The sequence below is a fragment of the Polypterus senegalus genome, chromosome 9 (genome assembly GCF_016835505.1).
Source record: "Polypterus senegalus isolate Bchr_013 chromosome 9, ASM1683550v1, whole genome shotgun sequence".
Lineage (NCBI taxonomy): Eukaryota > Metazoa > Chordata > Cladistia > Polypteriformes > Polypteridae > Polypterus > Polypterus senegalus.
Genome location: NC_053162.1, coordinates 74,075,911 through 74,095,514, shown reverse-complemented (window position 1 = coordinate 74,095,514; position 19,604 = coordinate 74,075,911). Strand labels below are relative to the sequence as shown.

The 19,604-nt window shown below is 41.6% G+C and overlaps 1 protein-coding gene across 2 annotated transcripts in view; it reads right to left on the bottom strand.

Annotated features, from left to right (window-relative positions):
• cdh15 (cadherin 15, type 1, M-cadherin (myotubule)) overlaps positions 1-19,604 on the bottom strand; it is a 47,898-nt gene that overhangs the window by 9,725 nt on the left and 18,569 nt on the right. For both annotated transcript variants that reach the window (XM_039763286.1, XM_039763287.1), the window contains exons 2-10: positions 10,840-10,998; positions 10,607-10,762; positions 10,391-10,535; positions 10,117-10,298; positions 9,330-9,458; positions 7,042-7,227; positions 4,914-5,158; positions 1,711-1,853; positions 998-1,234 (exon numbers count right to left, since the gene is read on the bottom strand). In XM_039763286.1, the coding sequence (XP_039619220.1) occupies positions 998-1,234; positions 1,711-1,853; positions 4,914-5,158; positions 7,042-7,227; positions 9,330-9,458; positions 10,117-10,298; positions 10,391-10,535; positions 10,607-10,762; positions 10,840-10,998 (1,582 nt within the window). The remainder of the gene's footprint in view (positions 1-997; positions 1,235-1,710; positions 1,854-4,913; positions 5,159-7,041; positions 7,228-9,329; positions 9,459-10,116; positions 10,299-10,390; positions 10,536-10,606; positions 10,763-10,839; positions 10,999-19,604) is intronic.

The window sequence follows — 19,604 nt, the reverse complement described above, 5'->3', positions numbered from 1 at the left end:
GCAGATAAGGAGCCTTGGCTTGAGCTGGAAGAACTTTTAACCAAGCTGAGCTCCGTCAATGCGGGGGGAAAGGACAGCAGGCTGCTTGTGCTGATCAATGCATTTACAAACCAAAAGACACTGATGGAGAGGTGCGAAGGGATTTAAGGTGGGCCGTGATTTTTCATAGGCTTCAAAAATTCTAATGTTAAATAAGCAATCATCAGGGTTTTGGGAGCAGATTAATCGATTTTACACTAATTCTTACTGGAAAACGGTTTTTAAACTAATTAATTTCTGAAGAGCCTTTAGGAATCAATTATGTTTGACGACTGAGATTCCACTGCAGTTTATATGGAAATGCATGAATTTGTGTGACATGTTTGTACAGTGGTATTGCCTTTCTTGAGATACTCTAATACAGTATTCTCATTCACAAGGTTATATCATCTTCTGCAGTTGGATCATTTTATCATTCTAATTTTTTTGATATTTTTTTTAAACTACAATAAATGAATTTCAAGACAGTCAGACCTACAATGCTGTATCATATTCAAAGTACAAATAAAAGACCATCAAAAACACCCCTCTTTTTTTACCCAAGAGTAACTATTGGCAGCCCTCTTAGTTGCCTATAATGATCTTGATAGCCCTGCTTAGATACTCGAATCCTGAGCCAGTGAACTCCCAAGGAAGCCCATCTCTAGATGTTGTGCTGTAACTTCCCATAAAAGGTTCTACATTCACATTACCAGCAACATGAAGCCCACTGCTTTTATATTTCAAATATAATTCAGAATTCTTAATACTCTGTTCTTGAATTCAAACTGCTAATGTATGTACTCCTCTAGAAAGACACAGAGAGCACAGGGGGTCATCTACAGCTATACTGTTCCAAAAAATCTTTCCATCTGACCTCATAGGGGATCTGCTCTATATTTTGCATTTCTCCATTTATTTGTACTGTATATGTTTGCACTCATTTTGTGGATACAAGTAAAGCAGTGCAATCATGTACCGTTGATAGGGTTGATGGTCCAGTTCTGAGATTGCTCCGGGTAGTTGGGGTCTAGAACAAATTCAAAAGGTGCTGAGTGAGGTGGATGGTCTCGGTCCACTGCAGTCAGCACTAAACCAGGACCCTTTTTTGGGTCATGACACATGGAGCCTGTCAGTGGGAATAACTCAGGTGGGAAGTCGTTCACCTCCAGCACAGTAATCTCCACTGTGGCTGTTGCTGTGGTACTGTCGTGTCCTGTAAATTAAAAAAAAAATAATAATATGAAAACAGTGATCAGTTTACTTTTAAAAAAGCAGAGAAATTAAGCAGTGTCTATACAAGCACTCCCCCTTAATCGACCACTGCCTCTTGTTCTGTCAGCTCATCTACAGAGCATCTGTCTGAGCTTAAGGAGAAGCCTCTGCATCCCCGCTGATGACTAGCACGTCTGTCGTTTACTGGGGCCGTCAGACCTGTCGCCACTCACTCCAGAGCTCGCTTTTCAGACATTGCGATTCTCATCCCTACTTTTCTCTTCTGTCCTTGGTGAAGGCTACACAACTGTAACCAGGATCTATCTTCCTTTGTCTCAAAGCCCAGCTGAGTGCCAGACAGCCCACAGTACTTGGCCAATGTTATGTTGTCTGACACAATGAAACGTTAAATTGATAGATTTAGAAAGTCGTAACACACATAAAATGGAAAGAATATACCAGGACTTCTTGACTCACCCAGTTCTGACACGGTGAGAACAGCGGCATACACGTCATTAATCAGGAACGGCGATCCCTTGCCAATATCCTTCTTGGCACTAATCTCTCCCGTTTCACTGTTAAGTGTAAGCCAGCCATCTGGATCACTTTTTAAAGCGTATCTGTTCAAACAAAGACAAATGTATCAGACAGAAACCCACCAGAAAGTCACTTTTACTGTATACTTTTTTTTTTCTTCACCATAAATTCTTAAAGATGGCGGCTTAGTGGTTCCTGGTGCTGCCTGACAAGTCGAAAGGGTGGCCTGGTCACCGTCTGTGTAGAGTTTGCTTGTTCTCGCCATGTTTGTTTGGGATTTTTCACTGTAGTTTAGTTGCCGTGTGGGTGCTGTAAGGGGGCAGACATGGGAGGGAGTTTACTGTGCAGTGTCGTCTCCAGACTCGATACTTGCTTTGAACTGAATTCTGCCATAAACCGTGTTGGACAAATGTGAGTTAAGAACACGGGTAGATATGTGGATGAAAGGTTTTAGAATGTCAACCAGGAGCGGCGCACTGCGCGATAACATGCAGTGTGTACACTTGACTTGAGTATTCCTAGTTTTCTTCTTTTCTCCACCCTAGCGGCCCACTTCTTCTCTTCTTTCGTTGGCATCTTTCACATTAAAACCATCAGTGTTTGTGTTACAATTACTTAGAACGTTTTCTTTAAATTTTCACTTAAGCTGGCACTTAAGTGTTCAATCTGCCTCAAGAATGAATTAAGATCTGAAGAGGTAGGGAAAGTGACGACGAAGGTGGTAAGGATGAGAATGGCGCCCATACGCTTGCACTGCACAGCCGCCCTACTGGCCACTGCCGAGAGTTGATTCTACAATAAAAAATAAAATTAACATAAAAAGAGGAATAACCTTAGAGGTCAATCGTCACCTCAAAAGCAGATAGTAGACGCCATGTTGTATATGTGTACCAGATTTCAGGTCAATAGGTCAAATGGTTTGAGAGCTTTAGGTGATTTAAAATCCTGGACAGACAAACGGACAGCCACGGTAGCGTATTATATATAAACTAGCAACTTGGTGCGCGCTACGCTGCTCGTTGGATGACCACAGTTGAAGGACTCAATCGTAAGGACCTCTCGTCGGGAGTCTCATTGACACGCTTTTGCCTCTTTCTTTCGCGATCACTGCGTAATCTGTCTTGTCTCTCTGTAAAGGGTTTCAGTTGCCTTTTGTTGTGCGGCAGAGACGCGTCGTTGAGCTAATCTGTGTGAATGCTGAGTGTCCGTTTCTTGCGAGCGACTGTCAAGCCTTTGCCACTTTGCTTCATGATCACGCTGTAATGTGTCCTCTCTCGCAGCAGCAGGTTTAGTTGCGTTTCGTTTCGGCATTGTTCCGTAAGGTCTCCCCCGTACAAGTGCACATGGGTAGCTGTAGACGGAAAGGCATAGTGGGCATAGTGAAACACACGAATTGGTGACCAGGGGAACCATCCGACTCAGACGCGGGGCTCGAAATACACAAGTGCACATGTTATTTATAATTTTTTTTTTTGTTATGAACTTCCCCAAAAGAGTTGATCCCTGTTAATAGTATATGAACAATATAATATGTTGTAGTACGGGCACACCTCATAACCTGCATACACCACGTGTTTGGCTGTAACGCCAGAAGCTGGGTGGACGCTGTAAGGGTAGGTTGTGGTTTCTGTTTCTTTCGTGATTTTTTTATTTCATTTTATTGATTATTTAATAGGCAGAGGGGAGAAGACGTTAATGTGACGCTCTGTCTATTTCTTCACTTTTGTTTTGAAAAGATTTTCGGGAACAGGAAAAATAAAAGCAAAGGGGAAAGACCAGAGGGGGGTAAGCAAGAATTCTGAGAGGGGACGGACTGGGGCTTTTCTACGGGGCGGCTATACAGCCAAAAGGAACGCGGACACGGACACCGCGCTGGGCTTTTATTATATAGATATGCGTTATTACGTTTTTGGCACAAAGCAACATTCCAGTTTTCAAGTACAGCATGGATCGTAAGGCACATCTTGAAGAATTTTGACAAATAGTGCTCTGGTATTTATATTTCATCTGGTAATATTATTTCATCCTGCGCACGGTGATGAAATAAGGCAGGCCACGTGGGCTGAAAGGACCAGGTGACAGAGTCGTATGGATAGTTTGGTTCAGTAATGGGTAGCCAAAAAATACTAGGAACAAATTAAAATCGCTAAGAAAAGGCGTGGATGCAAATCAAAGAGATTTTAGTCGCCTAAGAGTCAAAATCAAAACTTTTAAATGTGACAGTTTATCCAACTGCTGTGATGTCGAAATTTGTACCGCTGCTGACGTGACGCATTGGGACTTGACTTTCCGAGGCCACATACACACACGATATCTTCACGGAAAAATAACAAAACAAAAATAAAAATGGTTTCTTTTACGCCTTTATTTTTTTTAGAAACCGTACCTTTCCATTCTCAAAGTATCAAAATTCCAAAAATTTACTTATTTATGGAGAAATAAATTTTAGAAATACTCATATCCCAAATTTTACATGGGGTCTGATCCTGCCATGTGCTTGTTGGTGTTGCTGCTATAAGTTGAGTGAGAATTTGAAAATGCTTCACGTTATTGGAAACGGCAATCTCGGTACTTTAATGTGTGCTGTTGATAAGTTGTACCACTGTTTATCTGTGGACGTTTATTATCAGCCAATTTTTAAAATGCAGTTAACAGATATTGCGTGTGTCCCTAGATGTCACAGCCAGCCTGAAGCTGCAGAGCTTTGTACTTTGGGCAGTGCAGTGCTGTGTTATTAATAGACGGTCAAGCAGCTGAAGTTGGCGGAGTCCTCATCCCAAGAGCCTCCAGTGATTCATGTGCAGTGCTGTAATTCAGGAGTATTTGGGGTCCAGACCTTTAAAATAGCAGTGCTAATAGTGGCAGATTTAAGATGTTCTGCTGTCGTCACACTAAGCAGTAAGTAAAGTAAATTAGAACAAGTGCTGGACACATTAACATGGGGGGCCATATGCACAAACATCTCTCATGTTTTAACAATTCTGAATAAGGAACATCCTGAAGAGAGCAGGCTTGAATGATGACAGTTCAACTAAACATTCTGCACTCTAACTAAAGGAGATGAAGATTAGGTGAAGAGGTGCAATGGAGACTGCAAGTGGGCATGACAAACCTCCTCAGTGAAACACAGCGCTACGGCGTACCTGAGAGCTTGTCTGTCGGGGTCAAAGGCAATATTTCTGAAAAGCACCGTTCCAGCCTGTGTCCCCTCAGGGATTGCCAAAGTCAGGGGGTTCGTTCGGAACACAGGAGCCTCGTTGTGGTTCAGCACTGAAATGATCACAGTGGCACTGCTCTGCGGGCCCTTGGGTGCCAGCGCACTAAGGGGGCTCGTGTTCTCCACTTTCACAATCAGCTTGTAGGCCGGCTTTGCTTCGTAGTCCAGGGGCTGTAAAAGGAAGAAGAAAGAGGAGGCAGAGACGTTTGAAACATATTGGAATGTTGCCATCATGGTTGCTAGAGCGACATTTGCATGAGACTTGCCTTTTTGCGATCAAACTTTTATTAATGTAATCATTTTTATTAACAAAATACAAAGGAGAACATTAGAAGAAATGCGGCATGGTTTTTAAGATATAGAAGACAGAAAAACGCCCCCACCCAGGCCATCCTGAGACAAAAAGAAGGCCGCAAACAACTCAGGGATGTAAATATGAAGTTAATGGGAGGACTGGCACGCACACGCACACACACCCTGTGCCAGAGACTGCTTGGGAAAACAGGACCCTCATCATGGAGCAACGCAGCCCGCTCTGGACTACCTGCGGAACATAGCGCCAGTTTTGAACAGTCGGAAGAGGTGCCGAGAGATCAAGAAGGATGAGATTCTAGTTTGCAGGGTACGTGAGACCCTTTTTGTTTGCTGGGATGCTTATTCCTTTTCTCTTTGTATGTATGAACTCCTGTGTATAAACTAATATTGTCTGACTGCTTTTAGGTCCTCCGACTTCTCAGGTGGTTCACAAACTTTTGAAGCAACCCCAGATTATTTAGAACGCTTTCTCCTGATCTCATGGAGACTGGAATGGGGGTGTTAAAGGTCCTCTCTGCAAGTGCCCAAGGACAAGTGTGACAGAAGGTTTGTTAGGCTACTCAAATTTAAACCAATAAACTGACTCCATTTATTCATGGACTATGGGCACTTTATGCCACAGCTGTTGGGTTTATTTTAAGTGACGCCCATAAAAATAGAAAATTAGGAGGGCATACACAAAGTGGAAGTTCTTTATTCCTGGTGTTCACCAGACTGCAGGTCATCATCATTTGATGGCTGGCCAGTGTTGGTTTTGAGCAGCAGAGCCCACTCGGCACACTGTAGTGCCCCCTTATTTGTGCATGCAGATGCTCATCCAGTGACGTCACCCTGCAATCACATGTTACGGAGCAGGAGGTGTTCACTGGCACGGGAAGAAACATTGGGCACACCCAACTGAATACACTTGTTGACTAGCGTGAAATGAAAGCAACTAGCCTGAACGCTATTATCATCCTTGTTCATCTCACGTGCACAACATCTTGCGTCGCTTGCAGCGTAGAGGCTGGCAGCCTGTTTCTTGCATGACTTCCTCTGTTCCCTTATATGATTGATTATTTCTTTCTCCATGAGAGTGAGATGTAAGCACTGTTCTGTTCTGGTAATTTACAGCAGGCATGCTTCAAACAGCCACACCAGTCTCTTCCTGTTATCTGCAGGTTCTGTTCCTCCTTACTCAGCTTGGCCAACGCAGAGAGTATAAAACTGGCTGAAAGAAATGCACTACGGCAGCTCCTTTCATGAAGTGATTTCTTTAAATGTACACCTTGAGAACTGAATCGGATAAATGGAGTCCCTTATAAGGGTCTTTTATCCACAGGGTGTCTGGAAAGAGAAGTAAGGAGTTGTATCAGGGAAGCTGATTTGAGTTTCTTTTAATGAAATTGAAGTTTTAATACACTCTTCTATAACATAGCAGTGATGGTGTGCTGCTTGTTGCTCAGATGTTGAATAAGAAGTCACAATATCACTAATACTACAGATGAAGGAGGGATGGTTGCATTGGGTTCTGTCTGCAGTTTGTATTTTAAAATTAGACTTTTTTCTCACCACTAGATGGCGCCCCAATCTTACTTTTCTGTGTATTTGTAGAACACAAGCCAGTGCTGATGTGCTTCATACTTGTTGGCCCACACCTACGGTCAGCGTGGTGAGGCTGATCCTCCAGTTCTTTAGGTCACATCTGCCTTTAATCAGATCTACTCACATGAAGCCCTCAATCCTCTCCTCAGGCTTACCTTCAGCACCGTCACTATGCCTTCATTGGTCAGCGTATCTGTGGTGATGACAAAGTTTCCTTCCTCGTTTCCAATAGTGATAGTAAATTTTGCCCACCAGTTGTCTGTCATTGGCTCATCCTCGTCTGTCACTGTGATTCTGCCAATATCTACTGGAGCTTTGTTTTCTGGCACTGACATGTAAAACTGCAAAACAGGAAAAGAAGCTGGTCAAGAAAAGCCTTGCAGTTAGAATGGCTCACATGTTCAGGAGAGCCTGACAATATGGAGCGACTCTTTAGTGGAGGTGAATTTGGAGCAATGTGACTCGGACGAAGAGCGTGAAAGCAGGGGTACTGCACTGTGATGAACGCACTTGTGAGAGCTGAAGACCCTGACACGCTTGCCATCCTGTACCCGCATGATCAGCTCTTCTTGATGGTCATTCTTTGTGGCCCAAGGGTTTGTTCATATGGGGTTTAGAGTTTAAATTCAACAAGTTATGGATGAGAAGTTCAAAATTTTTAAGCCAGAGTTTGAAAGAAAAATAATGTCCAACAAATTTAAGCACAAAATTGCCACACTGACACATGGCTGAGTTGACAGTATGTTTGGTATTAATGATAATTAATCAGTATATACCGTATTTATTTATTTGTGTGCATATACTGTATTCATAAATCCTTTAAGTTTCAGAAATGTTAAGTACTTGGAATTACTGCTGATGACTGGATTCTTGTGGTATGACATTAGCTTCACTGAATGGCTTTATTAAAACAAATACATTTAATAAAGCAGTGGGGCGGGCCTCCCTAGGGGGACGCGAAGATGTGGAAAAAGGAAAACCTCTGTTGAAACCAAAACAAATTAACTTAAACTACATTATGATACTAGAACAATAAATATAGATAAATGTCGATAAAAGTTAAGAAGGTATAATAAAATATGCATCTACATTTCAAAAAAATGTAAGGGGCTCGCGATTAAAACTGTTATGAAAACTCGGGTCGCAAATACTTAAAGGTTGAGAGACGCTGTAATAAAGACTATTCAGCTGATATAATGGGAACAATTAAGCAATTCAATAAAATACTCAAAAGAATCTCTCTATTATAAAAGAAAATCTTACGGTTAACGGCCCATGCTCACAGTCCTCTCACCTCTCATTCATGTGAAAGCTTTTGTCAGACACAGTTCCTGCGCTCTCAGCTCTTATACATTTTTACATTTTCTTCACTTTAAGTTCCCAATAAAAGAAGACTTATTATGTCCAAATCTAAATGAAGAATTTCATCTCGAAGGGTTATCAACAGTAGACATGAGTACACGGGCAATCCTAGCACCAAGAAACGATGAAGTCAAACGAATTAATGTGAAAATTGTCGATTGGTTACACAGCAAATTGGTTATATATGTAACAATAGACTATGCTGACACAGTTGCCGATGATGGTGCGGAAGATGAAAGCATCAACTTACAATATCCCGTAGAATATCTACAACCGTTAACACCATTCGGTCTTCCACCGGCCGAATTACTGTTAAAAGAAGGCTGTATCGTAATGTTATCGTGTAATTTATGTCTGAGTGATGGGCTATGCAATAGGACAAGGTTACTGTAGTTGTATTCAAAATTGGTCAAACAATTCTGACATGTAAAATAAAAAAAAAACGATAAGAAAGGTAATGTAGTACATCTATTGCAGATAACATTAGACACCAAAGGAGATCTTGATATGCTGTTTGTATTAAAATGTTTACAGTTTCCTGTTAGAATAACCTTTGCTATGACAATTAAGAAATCACGGGGACAAACATTCAAAAACGTTGGTTCATTTTATTCGAGAGAAAGAAAAATATTCACTCACGGGCAGTTAATGCGTTGAGTTGTCACGATGTAAGTCCAAGCACGGAATCAAAATTCAATGCTATATTGACGAAAAGGTAATTCCAAATACTGTTTTTTAATGAAGTTTTACAGTAAAAGTGTAAGTTTTAAAAAGTATTTACGTGTTAATTTCAAAGCCAAATAGAACGAAAGCGTATAACACAACGAATACCTCTAACATAACATGAAACATAATTTTCTTTCAATTTATTACGTTTTGCTATTTTTTACTATGGTTAATTACTCTCTGTAATTTAAAATAGTTACTTCTATTATGCATATGTAACAATTCTCATGAAAATAACAATCTGTTTAAATCATACATCTGCTTCTCCATATGCGAGCGGCAGAGCCCCTTAGTTTACTAAAAAATGAATATCTAATAAAAAGTTTGCCACTTTAAGTGAAAAACTGGGACTTACCACGTCCAAAGTAAAATTTGGAGCGTTGTCGTTTATGTCAGTGATGTATATAAGAGCCGTGGAAAAGCTACTCAGCCCGTTTCCTTCCATGTCAGCCACCTGAATAGTAAGGTTGAAGCCTTCAACATCCTGGAGACAAAGGTACACATTTGAATGGAGAGCTTTAGATTATCATCAACATAACCATTGAAATAAAGTCCTCCTTATAAATGAAACATCTTTTCCATTACAAAGTATGTGATCTTTGCCTCTCTGCCAATTGTTTTCCAACTAAGTGGCTTGAATGAAAACGGGCCCCCACATTATCAGATAAATAGCGATGTTTTGCATACAGTTTTGCCCCTAAAATCCATTTTGCATTCAATTTTGCAATTGTGAAACATAAAACTCATTAAATTGAGTATTTTGGGATTTTTATCTTGTTTGGGATGGAAACCAAAAAATATTGCTCCCTAAGGTCTATTCTGCATTAAAAACATGATTTTTTTCCTCAGCCGCCCTCCAAGGCCGTCGGCCGTTTCCACGACTCCTTCCTAGCAGCTTCATGCACTCTCATCTTCTGCCTGCCTTTTGCTTTGCACTGCTCATTTCATGTGAGAGGTTGGACCTTTGTGTTCTCTCTCTGGCCAGTGGCTTCCAAAAGGCCATTTGGACTCCAGGAGGAAAGTGAACTGAACACAAAGAGAACATGCAATCTCCACATGCTATGGACTGACCTGTGGTTCCCAGGTGAACATCATACAGTAAGTGTGTTAAGATGCTCCTATAAAGCCAATGAGCAACTCACCTCCCGGTCCAGACCCACATCCAGACTGGAAATGACCCCCGTTTCCCCATCGATCCCAAACATGGTTTTGTTGTTTCGAAATGGGGGGATGCTCTCTGTGCTGTGAATGGAGTAACGAAGCAAGGCGTTGTCTGTCTCAATGTCGTCTGCGTCTGTTGCTGTCACATTCATGACGAATGTCCCTGAGTGGAATCATTCAAACAAAACACTAAAGTGTCAAGACAGGGACATTCGGGGGCTGCTTCTCCTATCGTGTACACTCAGACCTGCTCACCTGGTTCTGAATGTTCCAGAATGTTCCCAATAAATTCGGATTCTGTGAAGACAGGTCGGTTGTCGTTTTGGTCCACAACGACTATTTCTAGCTCAGTCGGGTCCTCCAGTGTTTTGCCACTCAAATCCAAAGCGAAGGCTTTAATCTGAAAGACAGCAGGGCTGAAGACAACAAGCTCACTCGGGACGACCCCTCCTCAAGTGTGGCGGCACTCACCTTAAACTTGCTTTGCTTTTCTCTGTCCAGCACATTTGTCAGGATGACCCATCCTGTCTTTTCCTCAATACTGAAAAAGCCTTTGGGATCTTCATCGACTCCGGGACCTTTAATCCTGTAGATGACCTCTCCCGGTTTCAGCGTGTCGGATTTAATCTGAAAGCAGGAATGTTTCAACATTTGGTTACTTGTCCTCCCACCCATCCGCTTCCTCCATGAGTGAGGCGCCTTACCTGAACCAGCCTCTTAGGGATCTGTTTGGCATTCTCTGGGGTGTTTACTGGGGGGATGACCCAGGCCCTCTTCACCCGGTGCCCCAGCCCTATGAGTCGCCATGGAAACAGGACGCCTGGGCTCTGCTCCTCCTCCTCGCTTTCCACTGCACAAGCCACCTGAAAAGATTCAGTCAGTTACTAGCAGTGCAGGATGGGTACCCACAGTGCTCTGGTCTATTTTTGTTATCCATGTGTTTCTGCGCTCGTCTTTGTCAGCATGCCCACTACCGTTTTCATGATTCTTCTCATTTAAACAGCCTTCCACCCCAGCTTGCAACATCATTTAATGAATGCAAAACTGGAAGTTTTGACTGGTAGTGTGCTTCGTGAAAGGCTCTGCATTAGAAAAGAAAAGGCATTGCATATTTACAATGAAAGACAGCACTCAATAAAGCAGATTATGATCTGAAGATTGAGGATTTGTGAAAGTGTTAATGGTGAAAGCAACTGTGTTAGACATTAAACTTTTATTTTTTTGAAACATTTACTGCTGCTCTGGAGATATGGCTCACTGCACAAGTTACCATTGCCTGCAGGGCGCTATATACAATAACTGTAGATGCGTATCCTGAGACTCTGCCACTGAAGCTATGAGAGGCTGACCTAAGCTTCCCGGTCCCCTTCACAGCCAGTCACTGACTACATGGCATTTCTGAAGGTTTCCTCTGAAGTGCAAAAGATGTGCCAGATAGGTGAAGTGGCTTGCTGTGTGTGAGTGTGGCCTGCGATTGACTGGCGTCCATGTTAAAGCTTCCTTGTGTCAAGTGCTGCCAGGTGAGGGTGTCAGAAAATGGCTGAATGGACAGGTTGTTACTGCAAACCTGTCATCATGAAGATATTCAAGAAAAGGAATGAGAGCCGCTGCAGATGTCTTTGAAATGTCGGGGTAGTCGTGGGGAGCATATGACAAGGAGCTTCTCGAAACCATCAACACAATAAACGGACTGAGAGCCTCCACCAAGAAGGAGGTTGAAATTATTTAAATGCAGTTTGGTAATCTTCTTAACTATACAAGACCATCCATTTATCTGTTATCTTAATTCTGGGAGTGCAAGAACCACTGAACAAGACGCCAGTCAGTCACGGGGCATGCAGTCATCAATTCATTATTAGTCACCAATTAGCTTGTGAAACATACATTTGGAGGCTTTCATTAGTCACAATAATTGAACCCTATTGTGTATAGCACCTCATTCCGACTTATAGTCCTTGAAAACACGAGCAATGATCCTCATCAATAGTTTAAGAGGTGTTTAAACCACATCAGACTAACACTCACACTGGGTTACTGGTAGCTTTTGTGATGCTTCATAAGTTCCTCATCATGTCTGTAAATGATCTGCCAAAGTGTGATTCTCACTTACTTGGTTCTACCAGAATAAAAAACGATTTAAGTTGAAATGTTATATTTTGCATTAAGTGGAGGGAATGCTTTGTGAATACAATTGTTACCTTGAATTGTACTTTACTTTATGAATATAAATGGAGATGAGTCAGAGTACAGGAAAATCATGCAGGACTTTGTCCTTTGGTGCATCAGCATGACAAAAGAACTAGAGGTGGATTTGTGACGTGCCAAGAAGCCTCTGAGACCAGTCACCATTCAGGGGGAGGACGTGAAAGTGGTGCAGAGCTACAAGTACCTGGGGGTTCAGAGAACTAAACTGGTCTGACAGCACAAGGACAGCCCGAGCAGACTGCACTTGCTAAGGAGACGTAGGTCTTTTGATTTGTGCAACAAGCTGCTGGAAATGTTCTATCAGCCCATAGTAGCCAGTGTGGTGGTCTACGCTGCAGTCTCCTGAGGAAGCAACCTGAGCACAAAAGACGCACAATACCTGAACAAACTTATCAGGAAAGCCTGTTGTGGACAAGAAGATGGTGGTAAAACTGGATGCTGTTATGAAAAATCCCCCCGAATCCCCCCAGGGGGTGCTCTCCTGGGGCACTTTTAGCCTGATTCCACCATTCTTCCACTATTCCTGGGGTCTTTAATAAAGTTTATCTTAACTAAACTACTCTAATGCAGCTGCTTGCAACGTGCCCAATCTGTGACTCCCTGCATCAGTGAGAATTAGAAAAATACCTTTGTAATCAGGTATGATGATGAAAACAAGTTGTTTCTCGATATTCCAAAAGAAACAAACTATTCTAGACACTTGTTCATTTTATGCTTCTGCCAGTATGGAGTTTTTAAAGCAGTCGACATTCCTGTAAACTGTAATGACAACTCTGATGGCACTCCAGCTCCTGTGAAGGCCGATGTCTTTTATAAAGTACACTGTTAATCTCTTGTCATGATGGACCTGGGGAATGTTTAAAATCTTATTTACATTTTGCAGAGAGGAAAGACGTATTATATTTATGCTAGTTTGGCTAATTTTGTTACTTCACTGGGAATCTGAAGACACGTCAGCTCACATCACTTTTATATGCTTATTTTTTCCAGTCAAATGCAAAGGCTGCGATTCGACTGCATCTGCTGCATTTTGATGGGTGTTTTTCTTGGAATATGTTTTGCTCGCACTCTTTGAAGAAACTGATCTTACATCTTTAGAATGACAGGAATAACAAATTATTTTTTTATGTAGACTTGACATAAGTGAGTCAACTCAAGATACCAGTGAGACTCATATTATGTGTAACTATTTTTATCTGATTATATGCGTTATCACGTGAAATTTGAAATAACAAGAATCTCATTCAGACGTGTGCCAGAGATGCCACACATCCAGCAAATAAGCAAACAGAGATGTTTACTGAATGATGATTTCAGTTGAATTAATTTGGTTTAATAAGATCCCCTTGTTGAAATGCAAAGTCCATTGTATTCAACAGTGCTGATGGCTGCTGTATTAAATGCTCACAAACATCCAATGGCTGCACTGTCTGGAGATGGACAAGTGGGTTTGAATGTGCTGGTGCCATCAGGCAGACCAGTAGTTGGGGGTTCTCTGTAACGCAATGTAGCAGAACATTACTTTTAGCAGTGAGTGCCACATGTACTTTAGGCCTTATGTTTGTTTGTTCTCTCCTTAAGTGCATGCCTGAGAACTTGGGTTGGCATGGGTTCACCTTTAAAGAGGAGACACTTCATGGACAGGATGGGAATTTAATGTGAAAAGATACAGTGAGAGAGAGAGAGAGACAACACCGAAGTGCGGGACACACAAACATAGCCGACCGGCTGAGATGAGTCCAGCTGCAGACATCCACATTCAAATGGACAACCTCCTCAATGGAGTGGAGCTCTGGAGGGCCGCAACTAGAGTCCTAAGCATCCATCCATTTTCATACCCGCTGAATCCGAACACAGGGCCACGGGGGAAGCACCTACTGAGATTTCGCCCAGACATACAAGTGAGAAGCATCTCACTCTCTTATATTTTTTGCTGAGCCATCCCACCATATTTCCTGGTAGTAATGAATATTTACTTTATATTTGTTACGGCTTAGCACAGATTTCTTCTGGCTACCACGACTAAAAAGGCTTAAATGCAGACTTATTTTCTGCTGAAATGGGACAATAATCACGATATCATCATGCATCCTGATTTGTAAATATTAAGCTTTGATTTCAGAATGTATTTGTTGTTTGAGAGGGTTTGTGTTGTCATGTAATTGTTTTGTTATTTGTTGTTAATACATTATTTATACATATCACTGATTGTTGAGTGTTGCTCTGGGATTTTTGTGGTGAGTTGATAAATGAGGATGAGTTTTGGTCACAGAGCCCCGAAACAGTTTTTAGTTTTTACTGAAAATGCGCTGCGTGTGAGATGGCAGCACTTATTAGGTTGGTCTGCCTCAACTTAGTTACATTACTTATTACTTACAAAAAAAGCAACCAAATATCTTCTAATATAATACGCTACCATGGCTGTCCGTTTGTCTGTCCAGGATTTTAAATCACTTGTAGCTCGCAAACCCTTTGAACTACTGACCTGAAATTTGGTACACATATACTACGTGACATCTACTATCCGCTTTCGGGGTGATGACTGACCACTAAGGTTATTCCTTTTTTTATTTAAGTGTAGAATCGACTCTCGGCAGCCAGCAGGGCGGCCTTGCGGCACATGTGTATGGGTGCCGTTCTCATTCCCTACCACCTTCGCCGTCACTTCCCCTACCTCTTCATATCTTAAATCATTCTTGAGGCAGATTGAAGACTTAAGTGCCAGCTTAAGTGAAACATTGCACTGATGCAAACTCTGAAGAGCAATATTTCAAAATGCGAGCGGGGTTGTAGCCAGGAAGCAATTTCGGGGGGATGACTACATGAATAATAATTCTGTCTATGACCAATCGGTTGGAAATGCCAGAGAATATATAGTGGGAGAGGGTTCAAGCCCAAAATCTCATCCGGCTATACCCATGATTCCCAGGCTGGCTACCTTTCCTCTCTATCATTAAAGGCTGATCCAATCGTGATGATCATCTTGGCAACCTTGCTTGCACTTTGGTCTGGGGCACAGAACTCTATCAGAAGCTGGCCATTCCTCGCATGCTTGACACACTCTTACAGGTGAACCTCCTGTTTTTATCATTTAAAGATCATTCCTGCGGATCCCAAGCACCCCACTGCGTCTCCCTTCATTCCTTTTGGCTTTTTCTGATCTGCTGCACTCATTTAACGCCGTTCTCTGGTCACTCTTCCTAAGGTCAACGTCTCCCTTTTGCTTCACACTCTTAATGGTGCTTCAGCTAGATAAACAGCACTGTTTCTTATCTGTAAATTTCATATTAAACCCCAGAATTCATTTGATCAAATGGGCAGCAAAACCATAAATGTATGTGCATATATTTGTACAATATGTATGGACTTGTAATTGAGTAATTGCTTAATAGATTAAGAGTAAACAACTTTGCCAGAAGAGTGTGTGATGAATTCCATCAGGGATTCTTCTCAGCACTGGTCTAGGAATGCCCTGCCCAGCGGTCAGCAGAGGCATCTGAGAGGTTTCTGCGTTGACAACCCTAACACAGCTGTTACTCCGGAAAAGGGGCCCAGAGCAGCCATTCCTAACAGGTGGAAACTGACACACACACACACACACTCACATTTTTATGCTTATCAAAGTTGCTGCTCAAGGCTAAATTTAGAAAGATTCCTATCAATGTGAGAACCTCAAGCTCAGCAGAGGTTTACTGATATAATGCATATGTCGGATTCCAGCTTATTAGCGAGTGCTGAGAAATGCTGCGGCTGCACTTTACACCTCTCAAAGTGCAGGGAAGTCAAGTATTTCTTATCCCTGACAGCTCCACTCTTTGCCCAAATTTCCCCGGAGTCCCCTGTTTTGATAAACTGTGTCCACTCCTGTCAAGCACAACACAAACCTGCCCAGTTCTGCTGCCTTATCACTGAAGCTGAGTGAATTGTGTACTTCTTCACTTTTAGAGGGAATAAGCGATAATGCCTGATACCCCAAGTTCCTTGATTTTAAATAAAAAACTCTGCTTTCTAACCTCAAGAATGTATTTTTACATCACCAAGGCTATTTGCACATTGTCTGTGTTTTTATTCATTTTCAAAGGATATATTTTTTACAGTACAAGTCCATTTTAATTTCATGTTATGCCATTCAGGTTATGAAGTAGTTGTGAAAGTCAAGATCTTGTCCTGGTTAAGATGGCAGTCAGTTACTTGCCAGCTGTTTCCAGGTACATTTGCCAGGTAAAACACAGTATGTGATTAAAAAGCATTTTTTTTCTTCTCCCCAAAGAGATGTTTGTGAAAGACGGGCCTGAAGCAGATAACAGTATTGTACTGAGTCTGCAGTTGTCCAGCTAGACTTGGAGTTTTTCCCAATATGTTGGAATGGAATGCTGTGCATGCAAACAATGCAGAGGGCTGAAAAAGAGATGATCCCTGGCCGCCCTTAACGCAACAATGTACTCACCAACATTTTTCCCACAAAAATGGAAACGAAACCACAGTGGTGCTATTTGCAAGGGAATACTTCTGTCTCTAGCCTGTAGCTCCTCATCTTCAAATGTGTTGCATGGCACATGTCTTTGGTAAATAAACGTTGAAAAGAGCAGAGTGGACTAAGCAAAAGGTCGTATCTCAATATATAGACCATTTTTTTATTCTGGAGTTCATCAATAACAATTCCAGCATCATCCCACTCAGCATCAACAGTTTAGATGTGGAGATTGTTAGGAGTACCAAGTTCCTCATTTGCACATAACTGAGGAACTTACATGGACACAACACCTCATCACTAATCAAGAAAGCCCAGGGAGACTACACTTCCTGAGGCGGCTGAAGCGAGCACTTCTTCCCCCTTCCATCCTCACCATGTTCTACAGAGGCACCATGGAGAGTGTCCTGACCAGCTACATCACTGTCTGGTATGGAAACTGCAACATATCCAACCACAAGCACCTGCAAAGGATAGTGTAGACAGCAGAGAACATTATTGGGGTGCCTCTCCCTTCACTACGGACATATTTTACAAACGCGGTGTCCGCAAGGCCTGCAGCATTGTGCAGGACCCCTTACACCCCTCACATGGACTTTTCACACTTCTGCCATCCAAGAGAAGATATTGCAGCATCAAATCCAAATCTGCCAGGCTGCAGGAGAGTTTTTACCCCCAAGCTGTTAGACTCCTTAACACCAGGCTGCCCCCTGGGACCTTCCACACAGCCTCAACCACCTTTAAAAACAGAACTTTTATACATGAAAACCACTGTCCTGCAAAGATGAGTGTGCATGTAGAAAAGAACTGAAAATCTCATACTAACCTTTAAGTATTTTGACACTCTTGATATCCTTCTGCTGTGAAACATTCTGACCTGTCATTGTTTACACACGTCTTAAACAACTATTATCATACACTGATAATCTCTGTATTATCTATATCTATTATTTATTATTTATTTATTATATTACATATCTTACACATCAATATTGCTGCTACTTCTTTGTCCTATCTTTGCACAATGTCTTGTCTTGTTTGTGTTTAAATTTTAATTCTTTTTTAAATTATTTGCACATTTTTTTGTTACACTGTGGACCCTGAGCTTCACAATTTCGTCTAACTGTATACTTGTATATGGTTGAGATGACAATAAAGTTCACTTTGACTTGACTTGACTTTGAGTTTTCCTACTATCCAGGCATTGACATAAAGTCAATAAATGGTCAGAGTTTAAATTTAAAGTGTTTCTATATAAATCAAGAGACATTATGTTCAGACTGCTCAGTGCTCAGTTGAGACTGTATCTGCAGTACTGCCGGCAGCTCTGGTCACCACACTACAAAAAAGACATAGCAGCACTAGAAACTGCACAGATTAGGCCAACCAAATACATCCTGGGACTAAAGGACAGGAGCTGCTGTTCCAGGGTAAGTGAAGGCTGCACATGGGCCTAATCCAGATCTTCACAATTCCCAAAGGTGTCAATGTTTAATTATTTTCATTAAACAGTGAATCGCTTACTTGAGGACACAAGTAGAAACTAAGAGAAAGTGCATTTAAGTGTGGAGCCAGAAAGAATTTCTTCATGCAAAGAGTTGTGGGAACTTGAAACAAATCAACAGGTCATGTAATCAAAGTAGAGATCCTGAAAGCTTTGAGGAATATCTAGAGAAGATTTTAAGAAACTTTGTAATTAATCAGACCAGCTTTATAGATGGATTTGACTCCTCTTGTGTGTAACATTTCTTATTTTTTCTTCTGCATAGCTTTATTTTCTAAATCAAGTATTTGAACATGCCTTTAATTTTTTGAACATTTCAGCTATAAAATGAAACCACCTTTATAAAGCATCCATCAATCCATTTTCTTAAACAAAGTCATGGCACCCCAAAGCCAATTCTGATTGCGTGCCCAGCTCCTGCTTTGCATCTGTTGCTGCTAGAATATGCTCCGGCTCCATGTAATAGACTAAGTAGGTTCAAAATGAGGTGGATGGATGTTAACAAGTTGAAGCAGAAGAAATTTGTCAGGTTTGTCCTGATGGCCAGGTCTGCCTGTGTGAGATGAAAGTGTTGAGCGGTCTCTAGCTTTTAGAAATGTTCTGATTAATGAACTGCTAGGAAAGATGTACATAAAAGCATAAGAAATCTGACAAATGAGAGGAGACCATTCAGTCCATCCAGCTCGTTTGTTTAGCTGATGGCTAGGCTGTCCCAGTATCTCGCCCTGACTCTTCTTAAAAGGTGTGAAGGTTTTGGCTTTAACTCTTAAAGTAGTTTGTTTCAGAGCCCCACAACTCTTTGAGTGAAGTGCTTCCTGACTTCAGTTTTAAATGCACTCCTCCTTAATTTCCACTAATATTCTTGAGTATGTGATTCACCCTTAAGCTGAAAGAATGTTGCTGGATCTACTTTTGCAATGCTTTTGAAGATTTTAAAAACTTGGATTAAGTCTCCACACAGCCTCCTCTGCTTGAGACTAAACAGGTTTAATTCTCCGAGTCTTGAGTGTGTAACATGTCCTTAACAGTAAGTCCTGGGATGCACTTGGTTGCTCTCCTCTGCATAGATTCAAGTGCTGATAAGTCTTCTTGTACCGTGGTGCCCCAAACTGCACATAGTACTCCAAATGTGGTCTTACCAGTGCATTATATAACATCCCTTGACATAAATTCAACAGTTTTTATGATATAACCTGACACTTTATTTGTCTTTTTTAATCGCTTCTACACATTACTTCATGATTGAACTGTTGTGTTAACAGAAACTGCTAAATACTTTTCAGAGATTT